Source organism: Oreochromis aureus, linkage group 13, assembly GCF_013358895.1.
Source record: "Oreochromis aureus strain Israel breed Guangdong linkage group 13, ZZ_aureus, whole genome shotgun sequence".
Taxonomy (NCBI): Eukaryota; Metazoa; Chordata; class Actinopteri; order Cichliformes; family Cichlidae; genus Oreochromis; species Oreochromis aureus.
In genome coordinates this window covers 24154339-24174084 of record NC_052954.1, presented here as the reverse complement: position 1 = coordinate 24174084, position 19746 = coordinate 24154339, and the positions used below count along the sequence as shown (strand labels likewise).

General features: G+C 37.2%; 1 protein-coding gene across 2 annotated transcripts; it reads left to right on the top strand.

The window, feature by feature from the left end:
• The first annotated feature begins 971 nt into the window (after positions 1 to 971).
• Positions 972 to 19451, top strand: ifngr1l (interferon gamma receptor 1-like). 2 transcript variants are annotated; one of them, XM_031746716.2, is made up of 7 exons: positions 972 to 1231; positions 12017 to 12134; positions 13934 to 14115; positions 14499 to 14671; positions 15526 to 15691; positions 16852 to 16967; positions 17110 to 19451. In XM_031746716.2, exons 1-7 carry the CDS (start codon positions 1171 to 1173, stop codon positions 17503 to 17505), a joined length of 1212 nt encoding a protein of 403 aa, XP_031602576.1. In that variant the 5' UTR covers positions 972 to 1170; the 3' UTR covers positions 17506 to 19451. The 2 variants fall into 2 exon arrangements, with proteins under 2 accessions (XP_031602576.1, XP_031602575.1); XM_031746715.2 differs by having other exon boundaries at positions 981 to 1231; positions 17107 to 19451.
• The last annotated feature ends 295 nt before the right edge of the window (positions 19452 to 19746 follow it).

Genomic DNA, 19746 nt, shown 5'->3' with positions numbered 1-19746 from the left:
GGGACTCTCGGCCATTTGACCTTAGAACTGAAGAAGCTTCTCGGATGAGAGGTGAAACGTCTTCAAGCAACTCAAAGAAGTCCAGACGCTTTTCTTTGCAAATTCCTTTGACTATATTCTACAAAATGTATCTTTTTGTGGAAGGCTGCTAGTAACAAAGTCCCAAAAGATATGACTTAAAATTGCTTTTTGCTAAATTGTCTGCTATGCATAGTCACACTCAAGTTCATCCCTTGATTTAGTTGTCTTTTTTACCCATATGGAAAAGAAATAGTAAAAACTTATAAAAGACTTGCATAAGATGTGGAATACTTCGTATAGTGAATCATATAAGGCTTATATGATTTACTCATGAAAGTGGCCACTTGCTCATTACTTTCATATATTGTTTTAGTAAGTATCCAAAACATAGTTTCATTTATATGATTTTTCAAGGGATCTTATATCTGTTTTCACTCTTGTATTCTTTTCATACAAGTTTCACACAAGACAGATACAAACTTTATAATTTTTATATATATCTTTTCCATATGGATATGCTCAAGGGATTTATATGCCAGTGTTTAGTGGCTTAACACAAAAACAAAATTCCTGTAAAATTGGCCATGTACAAGGATTAGACTGAAAATGCGCGAAAAAGCAGTGCAAAACATCAGCTTTCACTGCATGCAATATTACTTAATAATTACATTCAATATATTTACATTGATTTACTTGTTTTCAGTAAAAGGTGTGGCCTAGACGTCCTCACAACCACTGTAATTTCCACCCACTGCTGGGCTGAAAGGAAAACACAATTTGGGAGATTAAAAAAAATCCTGAAAAAAAAAACCCTTCTCGAGAAGAAAATACATTTAAATAAGTTCCTTAAAACAATACATAAAAAACAAAGCAACATAAAATGAAAGTGGAAGCAGATGAGGTACCTAGCCAGTGTTTGTCACGCGTCTTTGTGGCTTTCTCGCTACGTTAAGTTGCTTCCTCTCTCACAAGAAACGACAGTCCGTGAAGGGACCACGACACCGGAGCAGCAGACGCAGTCCTGGTTTTCCTCCCACTTATTCCGCAGTGAAGCTGTTGTTGGTTAAAGTGTTAGACGAGCTATATGTATGACTGTAGGCTGAACTGTAAGTGCTAAGTTGGAACACTGAAGAAGTTTAAATCGGGCTAATGGATTCATTCCACGCCGTTTTTCTGTATTTTTCCTGCATGACGGTGGTAGCTTCTCGCGGTGAGTAGCTATGATAGTTGCTAACTACAGTATGTGCTAAAATGGTTCGTGTGAGACTGTAAACACGTCGACATTGGAGCGTGTGAATCAAAATGATTTATCTGAAGATATTTTCGCCGTTTGTTTTCTCTCTCTCTCTCTGTCTGTCTGTCTGTCTGTCTGTCTGTCTGTGTTGTCAGGGAAAACACGGTACATGGCTAACGGCTAACACTATCAGGGAAAGATTAGAGGAAAAAGGAGGTTCTTTCCTGTGGCTACAGTTTACCATAGGCGTCTAACATTCAAGCTTCCAACAAAAAGGATTTGATCTCTCCTCCGCAAAGGAAAGTCACCAATACTGATTTTTAACAGGTTTATTGTAGGGTTCATATTTATGGGAAGGCTTTGTAGGAAAACTATCAGGAAAAGTCCCTATGCTTCTGCTAAGTGAGGTAGTGCGGACTGTTTGTTTTAACTCTACGAGGAAGGTTTGCGCTTAATTGCACCAGAGGTCCACGTTGCCACCACACCAGAGGGCCAGGAAAAGACCTGAGCTGGTTAAAAATATGTGGATTTTACATTCTACAAGTTATTATATGTAGTCTTGTATTGACGGTGTTGCGAAGCTGTTGCTGAAAACAACACAAAAATGCATCTAAAGCACGATGAGGTGTTTATTTTTGCCTATATATCTCTGAGTATCTCTCTTGCTTTGTCCATATGTGGCAACCAACCTTATTAGGTATACTTAAAACTAGCTGTTAAGTCTCATTGTGGGTATTAATATGAGTCTATGTATAAACTGCACAAACTAAAACAGACACTGACATTGAATGGATTCCCTTTAGCTTTCTGGGGTTTTTCTTTATTTCCTCTTTGTAGTTTTAGGTGTTGCCCAATCTTTTCATTGTGCAATGTGTTTCAACACAGTTGTCCAAAATTCTTGGCAGGAAGAGGTAATGAAGGCCATTGTGTATTCTGCAGTGTACGTGACCATTCAGCTGTGTTGGAGTAGGGATGCATCTAAAAGCTGCAGGACAGTAGCTCTAGAGGACTGGAGTTGGAGACTCTGGTTTTAAATGATCTCACCATATTAGATTTTAGGTTACGTCAAGATCTAACTTGGTTTGCTTCAAATCATAGAAGTGAGGTAATGGCAGATCTCAAAGACGTCAACCAAATGAGTATTGATCCTGTGCAGTCTGCAAAGACGATAAAACGCACACACACACAGACATTAAGTGTAGACATCTACACCTCATTTATATGAGTGCTTAACGTTTGTTGTATGTGTGCTGCTATAAATACTCAAGGATTTAATCTTTTGTCAAAGAGTCAGTACGACCGTGACAAGAATTTATTTCTTGAGCCTTTTGTTAAATGCCTTCCCTACAAGCCTGCTTTGGGCTAGGAATAAAACCCAGCTATGTTGCTGCTGAAAGAAAATAAACAATTAATTTTACTGCTGTAAAGGGCCTCGTATAAATTTGTCCCGGTCTTATCATTTATTAAAAATAATGTATTGTTGCAGCCCTGTTATCACTGAAATTGAGGACAGAATATAAATGGTTATTTTTGTGAATATGCATCTGTTTTGGTATAAATCAAGCTCGGATCTTTTGCTACCTGTGTGACAGTTCTAACAAAGGAAGCAAATTTCCCAGAAGCAGACACATCACAGAGAAATGTAACAAACGTAACCGCATTACTCTAATTGAGCATTGTGTCTTCCTTGGTTATACACTGTTTTTCCACGCATGAAGTGAAAATCGTGACAGGAATTGAAATCTTTTCAGCCTTGGCTGCAGAGGAAGAAAAATCATAACTTGACGTCCGTCTTTTGACTTCTGTGAAGTTAATGAAAGTAGAAATTATGTTTGCATAGACAATGCAGGGAAGGAAGCACCAATGATAATGAAGTAAGCTTCAATAGATGGCTCATCTATAATTTAAGGTTCAGTCATTATAAATAATAAATGTGGTTTGGGACATCAAGTGGGCTCCAGCTAAATGTATCCAGAGGTCAGAGTCAAGGGTATAAAAATGTTTGCAAAACTTTAAGTGTCCCAAATGTTCAAAAATGTATTTAAATAGGACAAGTTTGGATACACTCAGACTCTTCAGCTGGGCAACAAAATGGGGACTTGGTTAGGCTCGGTGACCATCCATCAAAGTATGATACTGGGATGCAAAAAGTTAAGTGAACTTGACCTGTAATTCCTGTAAGCAATGACAAATGCTCCACTGAGCCAAGGATCAAGAATATTTATGAGGGGAGGGGGAAAAAAAGGTTTTTACACTATGGTTTGTGTGTAAACTTGGTTTGGTTTGAGAGCCACAAAGAGTGTAACTTAAACTTAGATTTATTTATTTTACCATTTCCATTGACTAGTATGTTTTGCAAGACATAATAGACAAGGTAGCTACCACAAAAACTCAAAATATATTAAATGTCCAACAGTTGCAATATAAAATGCAAGATGTGTGATATAAGATCTGCTTAACCCCTCTCTTGTGGTAACTTTTAATTCAACAATAAATACATTCATATTTAAGCTTAGTTCATTCTTCAATACCTTCCACTTCCAGGGCTGAAAAGCCAGGAGAATAACTAATAACTTTACTTGAAAGGTAAACATTTTTTGTAAAAATTTCTGGCCACTAAACCTACTGTTTAATAAGGAGGGGAAACCCCTCAAGTTGTTCCATTTCTTTTACTGGAACGAAGTACATCGTAAAAACTTTTGCATTTAATAAACTATACAAGATGTCTTTAGGAATGAAATTGCTTTTTTTTTTAAACAATACACCTGTCATTCCACATTCAACCTGTCTACTATTATTATAAAAACACGCTGTATAGGAAATCTGTCAGCATGGCTGCTTGTAACTTAACCATAGACACACAAGCTCCATGGTTAATCAGCTGGACTTTGTTGCGTTACCTAAAACCAGAAGTGTTTTTGTTAATGGACAGAAAATGTCTTCTCTTTTTTTGTTCTTTTTTTTTTCCATCCAATACACCATTGATAATAAAAACCAAAAAAACAGTTCCTCTGTAGTGTAAAAAACAACTTTTCTGGTTGTGTAGAGGCAGGAAGTCACGAATGCCTTTAGTGACGACAGTTCAGAGACGTGGTTCTGATGAAAATGACTAATGACTGGAATCATTTCTAAAGACTTGCGACACAATGCTTCCTGTTGCAAAAGGCAGCAATATGTATGCCTTTCTTTTTCTTTTTCTTTTTTTTTTTTTGTCTTCCTTTTTGGACATTTTTTAAAAAAGGCTTCCAGTGGGCCTGACAACAACCTCTGGCATACTTCTTCTGGCCTCTGTGACATCATCTGTGTAGACTGATGGATTATATCAAATGCCAGTCTTTGGTATTTAAAATGAATAGTGGAAACTCTGAAGAGTGCTGAATTAGGGTATGGCGATATATCGAATATACTCAGTGTATCGCAAGTTTTTCCACGTATCAAATGGTTTTATCGTAACCATCAATTATAAATTGCCATGGCAATATTAAGCTGTCTGCATGTAATTCACTGATTTTTTTTTTCTACTACATGCTGCGAATGCATAATTAATGCCTCCCTCCCGACCAGACAGTTTTCTGTCGCGCTGTGGTGAGCCCTACCAGATAGGGAATGATATAGTGTCAGCGAGAGTTTCAGACGAGCGACGGAATGAGACTCGCTTGTCGTTTGGATTTCACAAGGAGGATGTTGTAAAAAATGCGGTAATTTACAAAACATGCTGTAAAACTATTGCTGCAGGGTAGCAGTACCACGATTTTTTTTCCCACCAGCTGAAAAGTCATCCGCTGCAAAATTAAGACGTTTTAAACTCCACATGTCAACGTCTCCCAACACACCAAAGAAAAGGTTAAATAAACCAGCTGCGATACCTGTCACTGTTCATGGTCAGTTGTTTTCATACTCACTATCTAGACTTTTGTTTCTGTAATTTGAGGTCATCACATTTTTTTTTTTTAATTTTACAATTTGTCATAAGCACAAAAGAGCGCCTTTTTAATTTCAGTTGTTTTATTTTGTCTCGTGAATTCTAGCTCAGTGTACTTTTTTTATTGCTATGATCTTTTATTTGTTAAAGGTCGAGTGTTAACCACAGAAAGAGACGCACTGTGACAGTATTGCCATTTGTGAAAAAGTAGAAAAAACTAAACAAGGAATGGCTGATTTGAATGAGTATACCAGTGAAATGTTAAGCATTATAAGGAAGAAAATAACATTTGTTTTTGGAGGTTATTTAAAAATATTGTGATATAAATCGTGTATCGTGATATAGCCAAAAAACAATCGCAATATTAGATTTTCCTCATTTCGCCCAGCCCTATCATGATTTATTTGTGAACCCACCGTGCACGCTAAAACACCAAAAGATATTGTGTGCAGCATCGCTATCCTGTCGTTTACTGATGGTTCTGTATTTTGCGGTTCACCCTTTGTACACCCTGAATGTTGTCAATTTCAGAAGGGTGTTGTGGGCGAGTGTGTGAACCTCAGGTATATATTAACATGCTGTTGAGGGTTTGATGTTGGCACTGTGGCTTTCGCACAGTGCAGATTTCTTCAGGCAGTAAAGATTGGTATTGGCAGTTTTCTGTGAAGGACAACCTGCTGTTGACCTCTGGAGACACATCACGTGTCAACCACCGCGTTACTTGATTCATTGAAATGCTTGGCATTGTCCTGAAACTTGGTTTAAAGCGATAAGTTACTGTGACTGTGCCTGGGACTTTCCTAAAACAAACAAAACATACACACACACAAACCACACCTTTACTTTAAGTTTCTATCATTTATTTTTCTCTTCTAACAGATAGGCCCTAGGCATAATGAGCAGTGAAAGAAAAACTCACTGTAGTCTGGTGACCGCTTACAGGAATTAGACTCAATGCTGGGAATTAAACTGCAGAACTTTTGTGTGATATGCTAAAATTTGTAGAAAACAGGAAATGATAATGCAATTAATAAAATATACTGCTTTTCTCTTAATCTTTTTTTGCTAGAATATTGCCTGTTTTGATACAACACGAAGAAGAATTACTGACTGAATTTTTCTGGTCAGGTCTGTGTTCTTGTTGATGTGCTGAGACACATCATCCATCATGTTCCCGGGGTTTTGTAGGGTGTTTTTATGCTCATTCTCATGCATCTTTACTCAGGTGGCCTAGCTGTGTTTGATCAAGCCCTGACTTGTTTCAGTAGCATTAAGCTGTAGCTGGAAGCTCTTTCTGCTGCCTCGGCTGATCTTACCCCAGGCCAACTCATGCTCTGAATTTTACAGGCTCAGTAGGCAGCCTACTTCCACCTCCAGAGGATGCCTGCCATCCTACTGGTTCTTTCCTAGCCATTACTGCTCTCTCCTCTTCCCAGACAAGTAGTCTCCTTTCCTGCCCTGGAACTTGTTGTATTGGGGGATTAGAAAGCTCTTTGAACAACCTGTGCCTCAGCCTTTTTTCTGGCATCTCCAGCTCCCTAAAGGGTCCTTTGAGTGCTTCTCTTATAAGGGGGGCCTTAAAGGGAAGCTGCATAATGATGTACTGCTCAGGCTGCATGGCAGTCCAAGCCATCTGCTAAGATATCCACTGATTTTCCTCTCCGTTACCTCCACCGATATTATGGGCGCATCATAAACTCGCAGATGATCTGAGGCAGGCTCACCCAGTCTTGATCGAGGGTTCCTGTTTTAAATTGAAGTTGAAATTTGCTTTCTAGTTTTTTGAAGGTTGCATGTTTAAACTCAACATTTGTTTAATTAAAAGATTTTGTTGGGGGGGGAAAAAAAATCTGAAACTGGGATATTAAAATGTTTCAAATGCGAAACTTGGATGTCGTGTCACATGTTAGTGTTACCGTACTGTTAGTGAGACACCCCCCTCTGTGACTGCAGATGGTGAGTCACAGAGGTCACAAGAGCTCAGGTTTTATGTGTATGCATTAGGAAACTTTTCACTCTCCTAATGCACCATATGAACCCCAAACACACTCAAAGGGAGTTGATTCTCATGAGCATGAGCAGCATGAGGTTTACAAGCTAGCAGGAAACTATTTAAATTTGCTGTAAGTGAGTAACAAAATTGGACGGATATCAGCAAAACAACTAAAGGCATAATAATTATTAATTAGTTTGACTCTTTACTTTTTGATCTGTCTCAGTTGTCTCTCCTCCGCTCTTCACCATGCCTTCTCACACACACAACTGAAGAGGAGGTTAAGGCCATTGGTGTCTCAAATGCAATGTCAGCATCCATCAACACAACTGTAATAACTATCTCATGTATTAATCATAAATGTTCAATCTGTGTGTCAGCCCACACTTAATCAGTCAAACGCAGAGTAGTCAGTAGTCCATTCTTCTGTTTCTGTGTTTAATGGCAATCGGCAAACAACATGCATGTGCAATCTTGTGCATGCATGTTGTCTGTCCTGGGGGAAGGTGTGCATTGCACTGTGCCAGTTTAAAACAAGGAAAACTACTTACTGTAAGACAAAAAGTAATCAGGCAAACTATATTTATTTTTTCATAGCTTAATCAGTATTTGCAGCAATACAACCTCGTGAAGTCCCAGCTTAGTGTTACTAAGTAAGTAGAGTTGGTAGCAACAGTTTTTTATTTGGATTACTTGAATTAATACATTTGTGTAAGAAACCCACAAAGAAAAGTCACAACCCTTATACAGAGTATATACTGACCATCTGTTGTTATTTTCTGATTTAAAAAAAAAAACCAAAACAATAAAGTAAATAACCAGTGTTGATATGCAAAAAGTAAACATGTCATGCTGGCCGAGTGATGCAGGCATGTATGTTTGTGGTGGACCAGTTGACATGATTTTTATTTATCGTTAAACCTGAGCAGCAGTATAGAAGTTATTTGGTAGGTTTTGTGGTTCTGTTGCATATTTCATGATTACTCACAGTGGTATCATAATTAGTCATATCAAATTTCTTTTTCTCTGACATTTAGCAGTGGTTAAGTCATGAATTTCTTCTTCGTACACCAAAAACTGATTCTCCCAGAAAAGTTATTCAAGCTCGACCAACATATAGATCAGACGTCAGATTTAGGTAACCTTACATTTATCATTCACAGAGTATATTTTGTCCAAAGCATGCCAATATGAAAACTTTGTATTAAGAAAGTGCCCAATGTTGTGAAATAGCAGTAATTTGCTAACAGACAGTAACTATATTGTTTTTCCTAAATAACATCACTCTGATGCAACACTGTTCCTGAAAAAAGTCATTACTGCTTCCCACATCTGCGAGGTAGGCAGCCAGCTGGATTTCATCATGACAAACTATGATTTGATTTTCACTAGGATCTGATCTATTCTTCAGAAATGGCATCTCACCCAAAACCAGCAGACCTAACTAGGGGAGTTTAGACTAGACCTCATTTACTTGTATTAATGACTGACTTCCACACAAGACTCCTAGTGGCTGTAGTTACTTTTGGCTTAGCTTGTGTCTCCTGCTTATTGACCCACACTTAACCAGTCTAACACAGAATAGTTAATAGAAAGTTCTTCTATTTCTCTTGTTTAATGATGGTCACCAAACAGTTTGTAGTTGTATTTTTACTGTCTTCTGGAGATGCTAATGTACTGATAATGTACTTGTATCTGATGGTGGTTAAAACAAGTACGTTTTAAAAGTACGTTTTAAGACAAAAAGAGTACTCGCATAAACTGTATTCGTTCTCGACTTCACCTTGGTATAATGAAGCCTCACAGCAGTGCTGGCAGTGTTTTTTGCTGACAAAGTTAACATGGATGATACTCTGCAGACAGGAAAGCCATGTGGGTTGTGTAATTTAGATAAATGGTTTAAAATGTGTTTTATATATGTGTGTAGGGGGGGGCTTTTTTTTTTTTTTTTAACCAGTTTCAGAGTATGTCTATCACCCTGTCAATCTCTTTATCTGTTTTCGTTCTTTCCTCCTGTAAAATATTTTGATGTTGTTCAGTGCCTCTGGCTGAAAGAAAATCTGCGTTTGGATGTTATACAAGGTGCTAAGTGAGCTTTACTTTAACTGGAATGAACGTGCATTTGCAAATTCAGAATGCTGTTAGGTACTAAAATTAAGATGAAGAAGTCTTTGTATCTGGAAACCTATGTGATTTGAATGACTGTTCTCTGAATAAATTTGAAAGCACACTTCAGGTTTTCAGTCACTTTGTACTTTCCATACCACAATTAACCTCCTTTTTAGTTCAAATGCCATCTGGTTTCTCTTCCTGCCTATGTGACATTTTTTGCTTTGTAGGCACAAGCGTGTCAGCACTGCCTGCTACTGTTTGTTCTATTTGTTATCTTCACTAACTCAATCTTGTGATTTCCCCCGGTATGGTTTGAAGTCATCCGGAAAGCTGCTGTAGGGTTTTGTTTTTGTTTTTTGTCTTACGGTTTTTGAATCCAAATTTTAAATGAACAAATGAAAGGCGGGGACTACAATAGGGCTTGCAAAGCAGTTAGCGTAATCAGTGGTTTTTATTTTACTTTAATTTATGTTTGGGGTTTGGGGTTTTTTGTTTTGTTTTTTTTGGTTGGTTGGTTGCAGTGGGATGTGGCCTTGTTGGTGAAAACTATTAAGCTGCTGGCGTCTTATGGTATTTATCTATAGTGCTCAATACTAAAAACCTTCTGCATTTTCAGTGTCCGATCTGTAAACGGCGTTGAAACTGTTAGAAACACTTTCATTTCATTTTCTTAGTATGTGCATGTGTCAGATTGTGGTGACAACCCTCAGCCGCCAATTTTACTGTTGCGGTTGTCACTTCTTTACAGTGTGTACGCTCCCACCAGTGATTTTTCTTTCACTCTCAACATCTCAGCTAAACTTTTAAATTTGTCTTCGTGGGTGAGAATTAGTTTGTGAAAGTGATTGTATGTCTGTTCACAGAGGAAGGGAAACTGATAAGTACGTGGTATATCTTTTGGGTTTTTTCTTCTCCTCCTCTTAAATGTACAATGTGACTCATAACTCTCTTGGCATATTCAGTAATGCCCATGAGAATTCCAAGAAGTCCAATTTCAGCTTCAGCTTCTGACTCTCTGAGTCACAAACGCTGACTTTTTTTTTTTTTTTTTTTTTTTTTTTTAACTCGTGTTTGAATTAACACATCTAGCTTCATTTGTATTGTCAGGGAAATTAACAAACTTAGGCATCGTCATGCCATGTGCATGTAATTGACAACATTTATGCCTCCAACCAGAAAATGCTTAATAATTTATAAATAAATCTAACTTAATTTATTAGTAGCTGGCGTGGATGTTTGGAGGGAAGTGTGGTTAACCGTGCAGTGTGATGAAGCATGTCTGTTGTAGGTGTGGTAAAGTGTCAGGCCTGTATAAGCATGCTCTGGGTAAAGAATTTCTATTGAGATTTAATTAGTCATCCTTTTAAATGAGTTTTGTGCAATGCTGCAAATTATGCTTTTTTTTTGTTTGTTTGTTTTTGTTTTGCTTTGCTTTGTTTTTGTTTTTGTTTGTTTTTTTTTTTTTTTTTTTTTTGGTGCTGCAGATTATATCAGTGAAGTGTTTGTTCTGTTTTTTTTGATGGGCTTGTTTATAAACATTGGTATGGTTCTGCGCTTTGCTCGCAATCTTTTGAGCTTCCGACAGTCTTCACAGTTATGTGGGGTACTGTGCCAGAGTGACTCACCCTTTCTCATTTCCTAGTTTATATCTTCACATCCTCTTGTTCCATCTTAGTCCCGCCCTCTTACCCGAGAAGCAGATGGAGGCACAAGGCAGCAAGAACATAAGACGTCCTTACTTTCATTTGTCACTCTGACATAAATGTTTTTATATACACTTTTGTTTTGGCAGTTTTCTTAGCTAATTATTGATTTTATAGCTGTCTGGAGGCTTGAAGCCTCAATTATACTCCTGGTGGCAGAACAGTCCTTGGGGTTTTTTTGTGGGTGTTGTGTGTGTGTGTGGGTGGGTGTTTATCAATGCACTGTCACAGTGACTAGCAGAAGACGCTGCAGATCTGACCATTGTTTTCTCACGGTCTTGTCTGTCTGTATGCTTCTGACAGTCTTCACAGTTAAGTGGGGTACTGTGCCAGAGGGACTTTCAGCTCTTTCTCATATCCCAGTTTACATTTTGACATTCTCTTGTTATGTCTTAGCACTCCCCACACGAAATATAAACACATTTTCTTAATATTTCACCTCTAACTAAGCTAATCTTAAAATGCGGTTTAAAAATAATCTTGTTTTACAGTCATGGCAAGTGTTGGATTGGTCATTTATGCTCTGCCCTACTCTCCGCTCCTCCTCCACATTGAAAAGAGCGAGTTGAGGGGGTTTGAGCATCTGATTAGGATGCCCCTTGAGAGCCTAATGAGTGAGATGTTCTGGACACATCGGGAGGAGGCTCTGGGGCCTCCACTCTCCTTCTTCCTCCTGATTTATTTTAAGGATTGCATCATGTCTCAGGCAGGCAGATATAGGACTATTGGAGCTAAACAGGCACAAATTGGAGAACAACGGAAACCACACAGAAATTGTTCCATCAGCAGTATCAGGTGCACTAGTTTTCACACTATCCCCTCTAGTGGTTTTTGAGTGTAAGTGAATGGCAGTGTGACGGCTGAGAGAGAACCTGTTTAGTAACTAAATGTTCATTAAGTCTTTAATGTATAGGGAAACTAAAATCAACAATTGGGGTGTAAAAGTTGAATCAATAGGCTAATGCTTCCCAAAACAACACATTTCTAACAGTTATTTGCTGATTTTTGTCTTCTTTTTTTTTTCTCCACAGTGCTGCCACCAACGAATGTAACCCTTCACTGTCGAAATTTCCATAATGTGCTGAAGTGGAGCTACCCTGAAGACACAACTGGGCTCTTATTCAGATTGGACATTGGCGCATATCAAAAGTATGAATTTGTCTTTTGCTTACCAGCCAGTCTGTCTTGAGATGCTTTAAAACAAACTAAAATAACAACTTTGAAAATTAACAGTTTAATTACACATACTATGAAAATTATTGAAGTCGGATGGAGACAAATCATCGAAGTGCTTTTGCTGGTTATTGGATACAGAGGGAGAAAAACATGTTTTGAGGATCTTAATTGTTCAAATATAAATAATTAATATTTAAAAGATTGGTGCAGTTGTGGTGCACTATTATGTCACAATAAGAATGTTAGGTTAGAAACCTTAAGTTGTGTGGGGCTCTGTATGCTCATTACAGCACTCCTGATACCTTGCGTTGTGCTATGGCTCTTCTCTGTGGAAGAGTATATTAATTATGAGCCCTGGCAACATTTTACCTTCATACTATAAAATTTTTTAATTATAGGCCCTAAAAGTACATGGGAGTAGGACAGCATTTTGAACGTCTTAATTTGAAATATATGTTTGAACCTAGATGAACCCTCAAAAGTACAGGAATGATCTACATGAAATTTAATGTTAAAAACAATCAAATCAGTTTTACATCCACTTCAAGTGTCTTAATCTAAAACCTTTTTTTTTTTCTATAACCCATCTTCAGTTTCTGTGTCATGGGATACAGTGGTCCCTCGTTTATCACGGGAGTTACGTTCTAAAAATAACCCACGATAGGTGAAATCCGCAAAGTAGCCAACTTTATTTTTTACAATTATTATAGATGTTGTAAGCCTGTAAAGCCCCTCACTACGCACTTTATACGCTTTTCTCAGACATGCATGAACATTTTCACACTTTTCTCTCTTGTTTAAACACTCTCAAAGTTCAAACCTGGTCTACAGCCAATCAGGACACAGAATACAATGCGCTGTTTAAAAAAAAAAAAAATTAAAAAAAATATTCCACTGTGGTGACAGACGTGCGTGCGTGTCACCACAGTGGATTTAAAGAAACACAATCCAAATGCAGTTACACTATCAGCTTTTAAGGGGTTTTATAGAAATCTTGCATTGTTAGAATTAGAGCCATTTTTGTGACGAATTAAGCCGAATTGATTCCATTTATCTTGTATTTGCCGTTGACTGGAATTGTCTATATTAGGTTCAAAGAGATGTTAATACATATGAAGGACACCATAACAAAACCAAAATAAATATACCAGAGAGACAGCAAAATCTTAATTAATAGCCAAATCACTAAACTAGGCCTTAAAGAGAATGAATGCAATGGCCTGTTCAGCAACGCCAAAAGACCAAAGAAGGCAACTAAAGTGCATGATGACTAAATGATGGTTAAATAAAACAACTTCATAACATCTAACCAAGTCAAGAACAATCTCCAGGAGATGATAATCGTGTCTCCAGTTATTTTTGAGCCTCTAAAAATGGTAGACTACAGTAATCCTCATAGGATTACATACTCTGGCTCTACTTCCGAGAATATGAGTGATAATACAAAAACTTTGTATAAGAAGAAAAAAATGGATAAAAATGTATTTAAAACGGTTATGGTTTTTGTGAAAGCCCATAATATAAAACTAAAAGTGTGCAGTTCAATCCACTGTGGAGATGTACAGAGACAAATATCTGTCATTATTCACTTATCAACCTAAGTGTATATATACACTGTCAATCAGAAGTGTGTTTCAAGCTGCAATAAAGATTTTTTTTTTTTTTTTTTTTTTTTAAATTGCAGTCTACTGTATTTTTAATGTCACTCGAGTTGTTTGCTTGTTAAGGTCTCTTCAAAGTTTTTTAACAAATTTTCTCATTTGTTTCTTCAGTCCCCCTGACAACCCCACGCGGAATACTCCAGCTCTTCAAGCTGATCTGTCGTTCCTCTCACACCCAAAAGACGAGTATTATGTCACCGTAACTGCTGTGGTTAACGGTAGTGAGTCTAAACCTGCCCCGTCAGATGGAATCACTTTCAGCTATTTCCACGAAAGTCTAGTTGGAACAAAGTGTGAGTGTGTGTGTGTGTGTGTGTATAGGGAAATATATATTTATTTATTTTTATGTATCTTTATCTCTCTCTATATATATGTAGATACATATATGTATCTATATATAGAGCGATATATAGATGTATATAAAAATAAATGAAAAACAACTATGCATTGTTTTTGGCCATAGCTTAAAGAGTTCATACACTATCACAGAATTTCACACAGACATAATATCTCAAATTCAAAAGGTCATGTTAATTGTGATATAGTAAGGTTCATTTTTAAACACCATAGCTCAAGAAGGGATGAAGCAACTGAGACGGTAACAGATGCTGAACTTCTGACCTTACTTGTAATCAAAAGTGACTTCTGATTAAAACTTGTTCCTGTTGGTTTCCAGGTTATTTGGATCTTCCACCTGTTAATGTCACAGCCCAGCGAGATAACAAGGTCCAGATCAGCTTTGTGAATCCCATTGTCTTTCATTGCCAAAAGATGAAGGAAAATAAAACGAAATGTCTCAAAGACAATGGCAGCAAGGATTCTTCCTTTAAAGTCAAGATCCTCAATCAGGTCAGAGTGCACACAAGTTCTGTCTTCCTTTTTTCTTTTACTTTTCTCCTTTAAAGCAAACATATTAAGGAATTGTTACAAAGTTGAACAAACAGTAATTTTTTTTTTCCATATGTGGTCATCAGAAACAGGACATACTGCTACTGATGCTGTATCACTAGTTAATGCCAAGAAAATGTTGCTAGCTATCCAGAAACTTTGGGTTTCACCAAAGTCAGAAGATCGTTTTGTCTCGTTAGCTGCTAGAAATGTGTTAACAACAGTTTTGAAATGCACCTTTGGGGAGGTAGCATGAGCATAATTCATAAAGTGTATTTTAAACTAGAGTCAATTAAATCTCACTTATAACGAATGTGTTAAAAATCAAAGTGCTTTTTGTTGCACACTAAATTTTTTGTAGGAAGAACACTAAGCAAGCGCCTGCATTTTGGTTTGGTTTTTGTTAAGGCTCTTTGAAAACATAATACTGGTCATGTCTTTACTCTAACACAGCTAAACTCAGAAATATAGTGGCATAAAATAGACATTTGTATATTTGATTTATTTCTTCTTCTTCCTGCTTGTAACAAAATATTTTTCTGCTGAAAAGCTCACTTTTGGATCCCAAATTCATAAATATGTCTTTGTTTCTTAGCCTGTTGATATTACATCCCATTAAACAGACGATTGTGGAGATTTTTCTTTTGTTTTTTGGGTATCGGGTGGATTTGAAAAGGAGAGTAAATACATATTATACGATATGATACTTTGCTATCCCATGCTCTCATAGTCAGCCAAACACACAACATTTCCTGACCATGTGTAAAAATATTTGTGTCGGTGTTATATTTTATTCAAAATTCTTGTGTGTGCAGACACACTCATTTACCTGTGAAGAAAGAGTGTGTGAGAACACACTGCCAGTGGACGCAGCACAACCTGAACACTGTGTGAACATCACCGGACAAACATCACAAGGAACATTGGTTAAAGCTAAGCAACTCTACTGTGCCAAGCCATTCCACGAACCATCACAAAGCAGTTGAGTAAAATCTTTTCTTTCTTTTTTTTTTCTTAAGGTTTTCTCGTCGCTTTTCTTGAGAGCAGTAAACAATTTATGATTTACTCAAACTGCCATTGTGGGGAGCACATTTGACATTTCTTACGCCTACCTTTTCTTTTGTGTAAAATAAGAGATGGTAAGAAGAACTGAACACAACCTCTAACAACATGGCTTGAATAAAATAGGAGAGCTCAGTAAAACAAATGGTCGTTCAATTCCAGTCACGCTGTTTTTTATCTGACTGTTCATATTAACGTCTCTGCACAAACGTGTTTGAAGTGTGAGTGCAACAACATTTCCATGAAACACTGCACTCATAGTATTCTGTCTGGGTTTTAAACAGCTCATCAAAATATTAGGAAAAAAATTCCTGAGTAGATTTGAAAAAAGCTGGTTTGACAAAAATGAGCTTGCAAAAAACGAGCAAGGAAAATCAACTTTATCAGGTGATAGTCATTAAAATAAAGACATTTAAAACTAACAAAATGGGAACCAAAGGGGTTTGTTTGGTTTTTATGTTCCTCAGGCAGTGACTATCTTTGATTAATGATATTCTTTGCTGTTATTTAACTAAAAAAAATAAAAGTTTAGGAGAGCACAATAAATCTGAGCTACCTATAGACAGTTTAAAAGATGTAATCAGTACTGTTAAGGAGGAGGAGTTTCAGAGGAAGCGGGAGCTTATTAGCATCGTGGGCTCATCCTGTCAGAATGAGAATGAACAGTCATCAGTCACTTACAGGTTTCTTGTTTTATTTGAATAATCAGATGTAATCAGCACCACGATGTCAGTTGAGTAATTCAGGCATTTGAGGCCCTTAGATTAGCATCACGAGATGTCAGCCTGTTGGGATTCTGTGAATAAACCTCGTTTCATAGTGCAACCAGGATTTATAAATTGGACTTACGTTTTATTCAGTACGTCAACAAGAAATGGTGAAAAATGGTTTCCCATTGTCTTCTGTAGGACCAGAAGTCTTTTTACATCAACCACAGGTTTAAGGCACTTTGGCGCTGGCTTTACTTTATAGATGCAAAAGCACATCCATATTTTATATGTTTTACGTGTATTTGTGCACAGCTCTTTTACTGTTTAAAAAAAAAAAAAATTCTCCCTCTATTTCTCTGTCTTGTCCAGATTTCACCGCCGTTTATGTCGTGAGTGCTATACTGGCTGTGGCTACATTCGGGGTGATCCTGTTCATGGCATTCCAAAAACTGACCAAACCTCCAAATTCTTTCAGCAACATTTGGGTAATCTCAATCTACCAGCTCTAATTACATTACACAGGAGTTATTTAAAGTTTGTAGTTGTTAAAATAATGTATCCCCACTGAAGGTGGAGGGGGATTTAAATTTCAGCACATACTGAGTAGTTGTTCTTTGTGTCTAGGAGTTCCCTAAGTCCTTATCCCGGCCCATGAATACACCCGAATCGGTGACTGTTGACCATGTGGAGTGTTCAAAGAGGTGTGATGAAGTGGAGCCTTCCTCGCCCACACCTTTACTATCACAGACAGAAGAGGAGGACGGGACCAGATTTACTAATTATGACTCACGCTTTCCCATCAGGGTGTCGCACAATGGAGATATGTCTAATGTCATGGAGGAGGAGCAACCAAATGGGGAGGGTCCTGGTTACATGGTAGGCAACACCGGTTTACATAATGAGAATCCTGATTCTGGTGATGAGAATCCTGGTTCTGGTTATGAGAAGCGTGATACAGTGGTGGTGGAGCTGGGTCCAGATGAATTGGCTAAGGGCTACCGAGGCCCAGTCGCACCTGAGTAAATGTAAGGCTGGATATAAGGCAGCACCAGATGTTGTGCACAGGATCTCACATTTTGAAAATATGAAAAGACTTGGTGACACATGTAAAAGCCTGATCAGTATGAGTGCCCATTGGTGCGATTAGACTGAGGAGCTTCTTGTGCTGGAAATCTACCTATTTACCTGTTAAGGGTTATTTGTCTTAGTCAGGGTTAATAGAAAAGCTGAAATGTATTATGTTAGGTTTCTGCACAGACTAAATCCCATTTAAAAGAATTGTAAAGTAAAACTATTAATTTCATCTTTTTCCTCATGACGAGGCCTCAGTAGTGGAAGCACTTGAAATGTTACAGGGAACTTTGGTCTTAGAAGACGTAAAGAGGAAATTGAAATCCTGTTTATATTCCTGCCTTACATCATAGATCATCAGGGTGACAGAAACCATCCAATAATCAGACGCATCCAAAAATGAACAGTGGCTCCTATACAATAACACACACTGTAAATATTTCTGTAATACAGTCAATATATCTGTGGGCATCTCATATACAAGCATATTTGGCAGTTACTGAGTCAGGTAGTCAGAATACTGGATTTGCTCTGGAGACTCTTGATGATTACTTGCACTTTCTTTTTCTGTCTGATTCATTTCTTTCCCTTTTATGCTTGTGTTATATTAGTTAGAAATCAGTTTGTATATTATGACATTTGTGTACATTAAATGAGGCATGTGCTTTAAGGAAGATGTGGTTGAAGAGAATAAATGGGAAATGTATGATTTTTTTTTTTTTTTCTTTAAAAACAACAAAAATTCAAATGTAAAAATCAAAGTGCTTTTTGTTGCACACCAAAAAAATTGTAATAGTGCTTAACAAATTTGTTAGACCACCTGTCATTTAAAACTAGAAATCACAAACATTTTATAAATTTGTTAAACTTGTGTAAAACTAAAAATCATATTGTTATTTATTAGGCAAATAACAAACTGAACTCATGTTCTTATACCCAACTTTGGCCAGCACACAGGGCGTCTCTGAAAAGTTGGAAATTAATCAGGCATAACAATCAAATACTGAAACTAATTAATCTGTACAGTAAGTTACTGTAATTCACCGTCTCACTCATCCACACACTGCTAGAGTAACAGTTATAGAAAGAGTTACTACCAGAACAGCTGTGGAATAAACCTTACATTAGGTGATCTAATAAACAAAAGCACTTTAAACATTACCACGTTTTTCTGCATTAAATGCAGAACATGCTTTGGCTGCTCTCCACCCTGCAAGATCTGGTTGAGGAGAACATATATGAAAGGTATTATTTCTTCTTTGGAAACTCAACTTTTTATGCCTTAGACATATGATGATCTGGGTATAAATGTTAACATCTGTCTATTTGCAGTTATTTATATTGGCATGTATGTCAGAATCTCTCCTGTTTCCATTTCTAGCAATGAACAGTTAAGAGGTTATTTGGTTTTTCAATTTCACAGGAAGAAGGTGCTTTTTCTTGGTTGTTTTATTCTTTTTTTTTTTTTTTTTTTTTTTTTGTGCAACATTTTATTGTCCTTAAATTTCACATGACAGAAGATGGGTCTAATTACCAGTTTAAATGGACTGTATGATTGTATTTTGTTTTTGTGATGTTTTTGGTTTTTTGTTTGTTTGTTTTTTTTACTTTTGGAAAACTTGCCAAATAATTCAACCCTTGCACTAGATTATTATTTTTTTAATGTGCCTTTCTTAAACAGACAATGGAGAATAGTGAAAATGGCATGCTGTGAAGGTCCGGCCACAGTCAAACCTAGAAGTCATTACACAGCGACATGCTCTATTCCCAATAATGCTATGCTTTTTATCTGCTTATCCCTTGTAATAACATACTTCATATATAAAAAGTAATACAATGTGGTTATGTCTGTCTTGTCTGGTCTTTGTAGTGCAATTTCAATAAATTGTGGAACTGAATTTGCATCTATCCTGTTCTTATAAAGGCTGCTATGTGACAGATTAACTGACGTTAAATATCATGCAACAATTTTATGCTGTTACTGTACGTGGATATTACGCATTAAGGAAGGGAAGTTGGCATTTGCAGTGTCATTATGTTGATGGTTTATTGGAGTGGAGGCAACAGTAGTATTTAAATCACTTTATCAGCACCCTCACCATGTAAGGGAAGAAATGCTCATGCCTGTGGTATTTTGACATTTAAGCTGCCCAAGCTGTTCCTCGGCATCCAGTAACACCAGTAACAGGCGGG

Coding starts and splice junctions, on each gene's coding strand:
- ifngr1l (XM_031746715.2), top strand. CDS start 1,171: ATGGATTCATTCCACGCCGTTTTTCTGTATTTTTCCTGCATGACGGTG. Junction 1,232..12,016: donor GACGGTGGTAGCTTCTCGCG/GTGAGTAGCTAT, acceptor TTTTCTCCACAG/TGCTGCCACCAACGAATGTA. Junction 12,135..13,933: donor GACATTGGCGCATATCAAAA/GTATGAATTTGT, acceptor TTGTTTCTTCAG/TCCCCCTGACAACCCCACGC.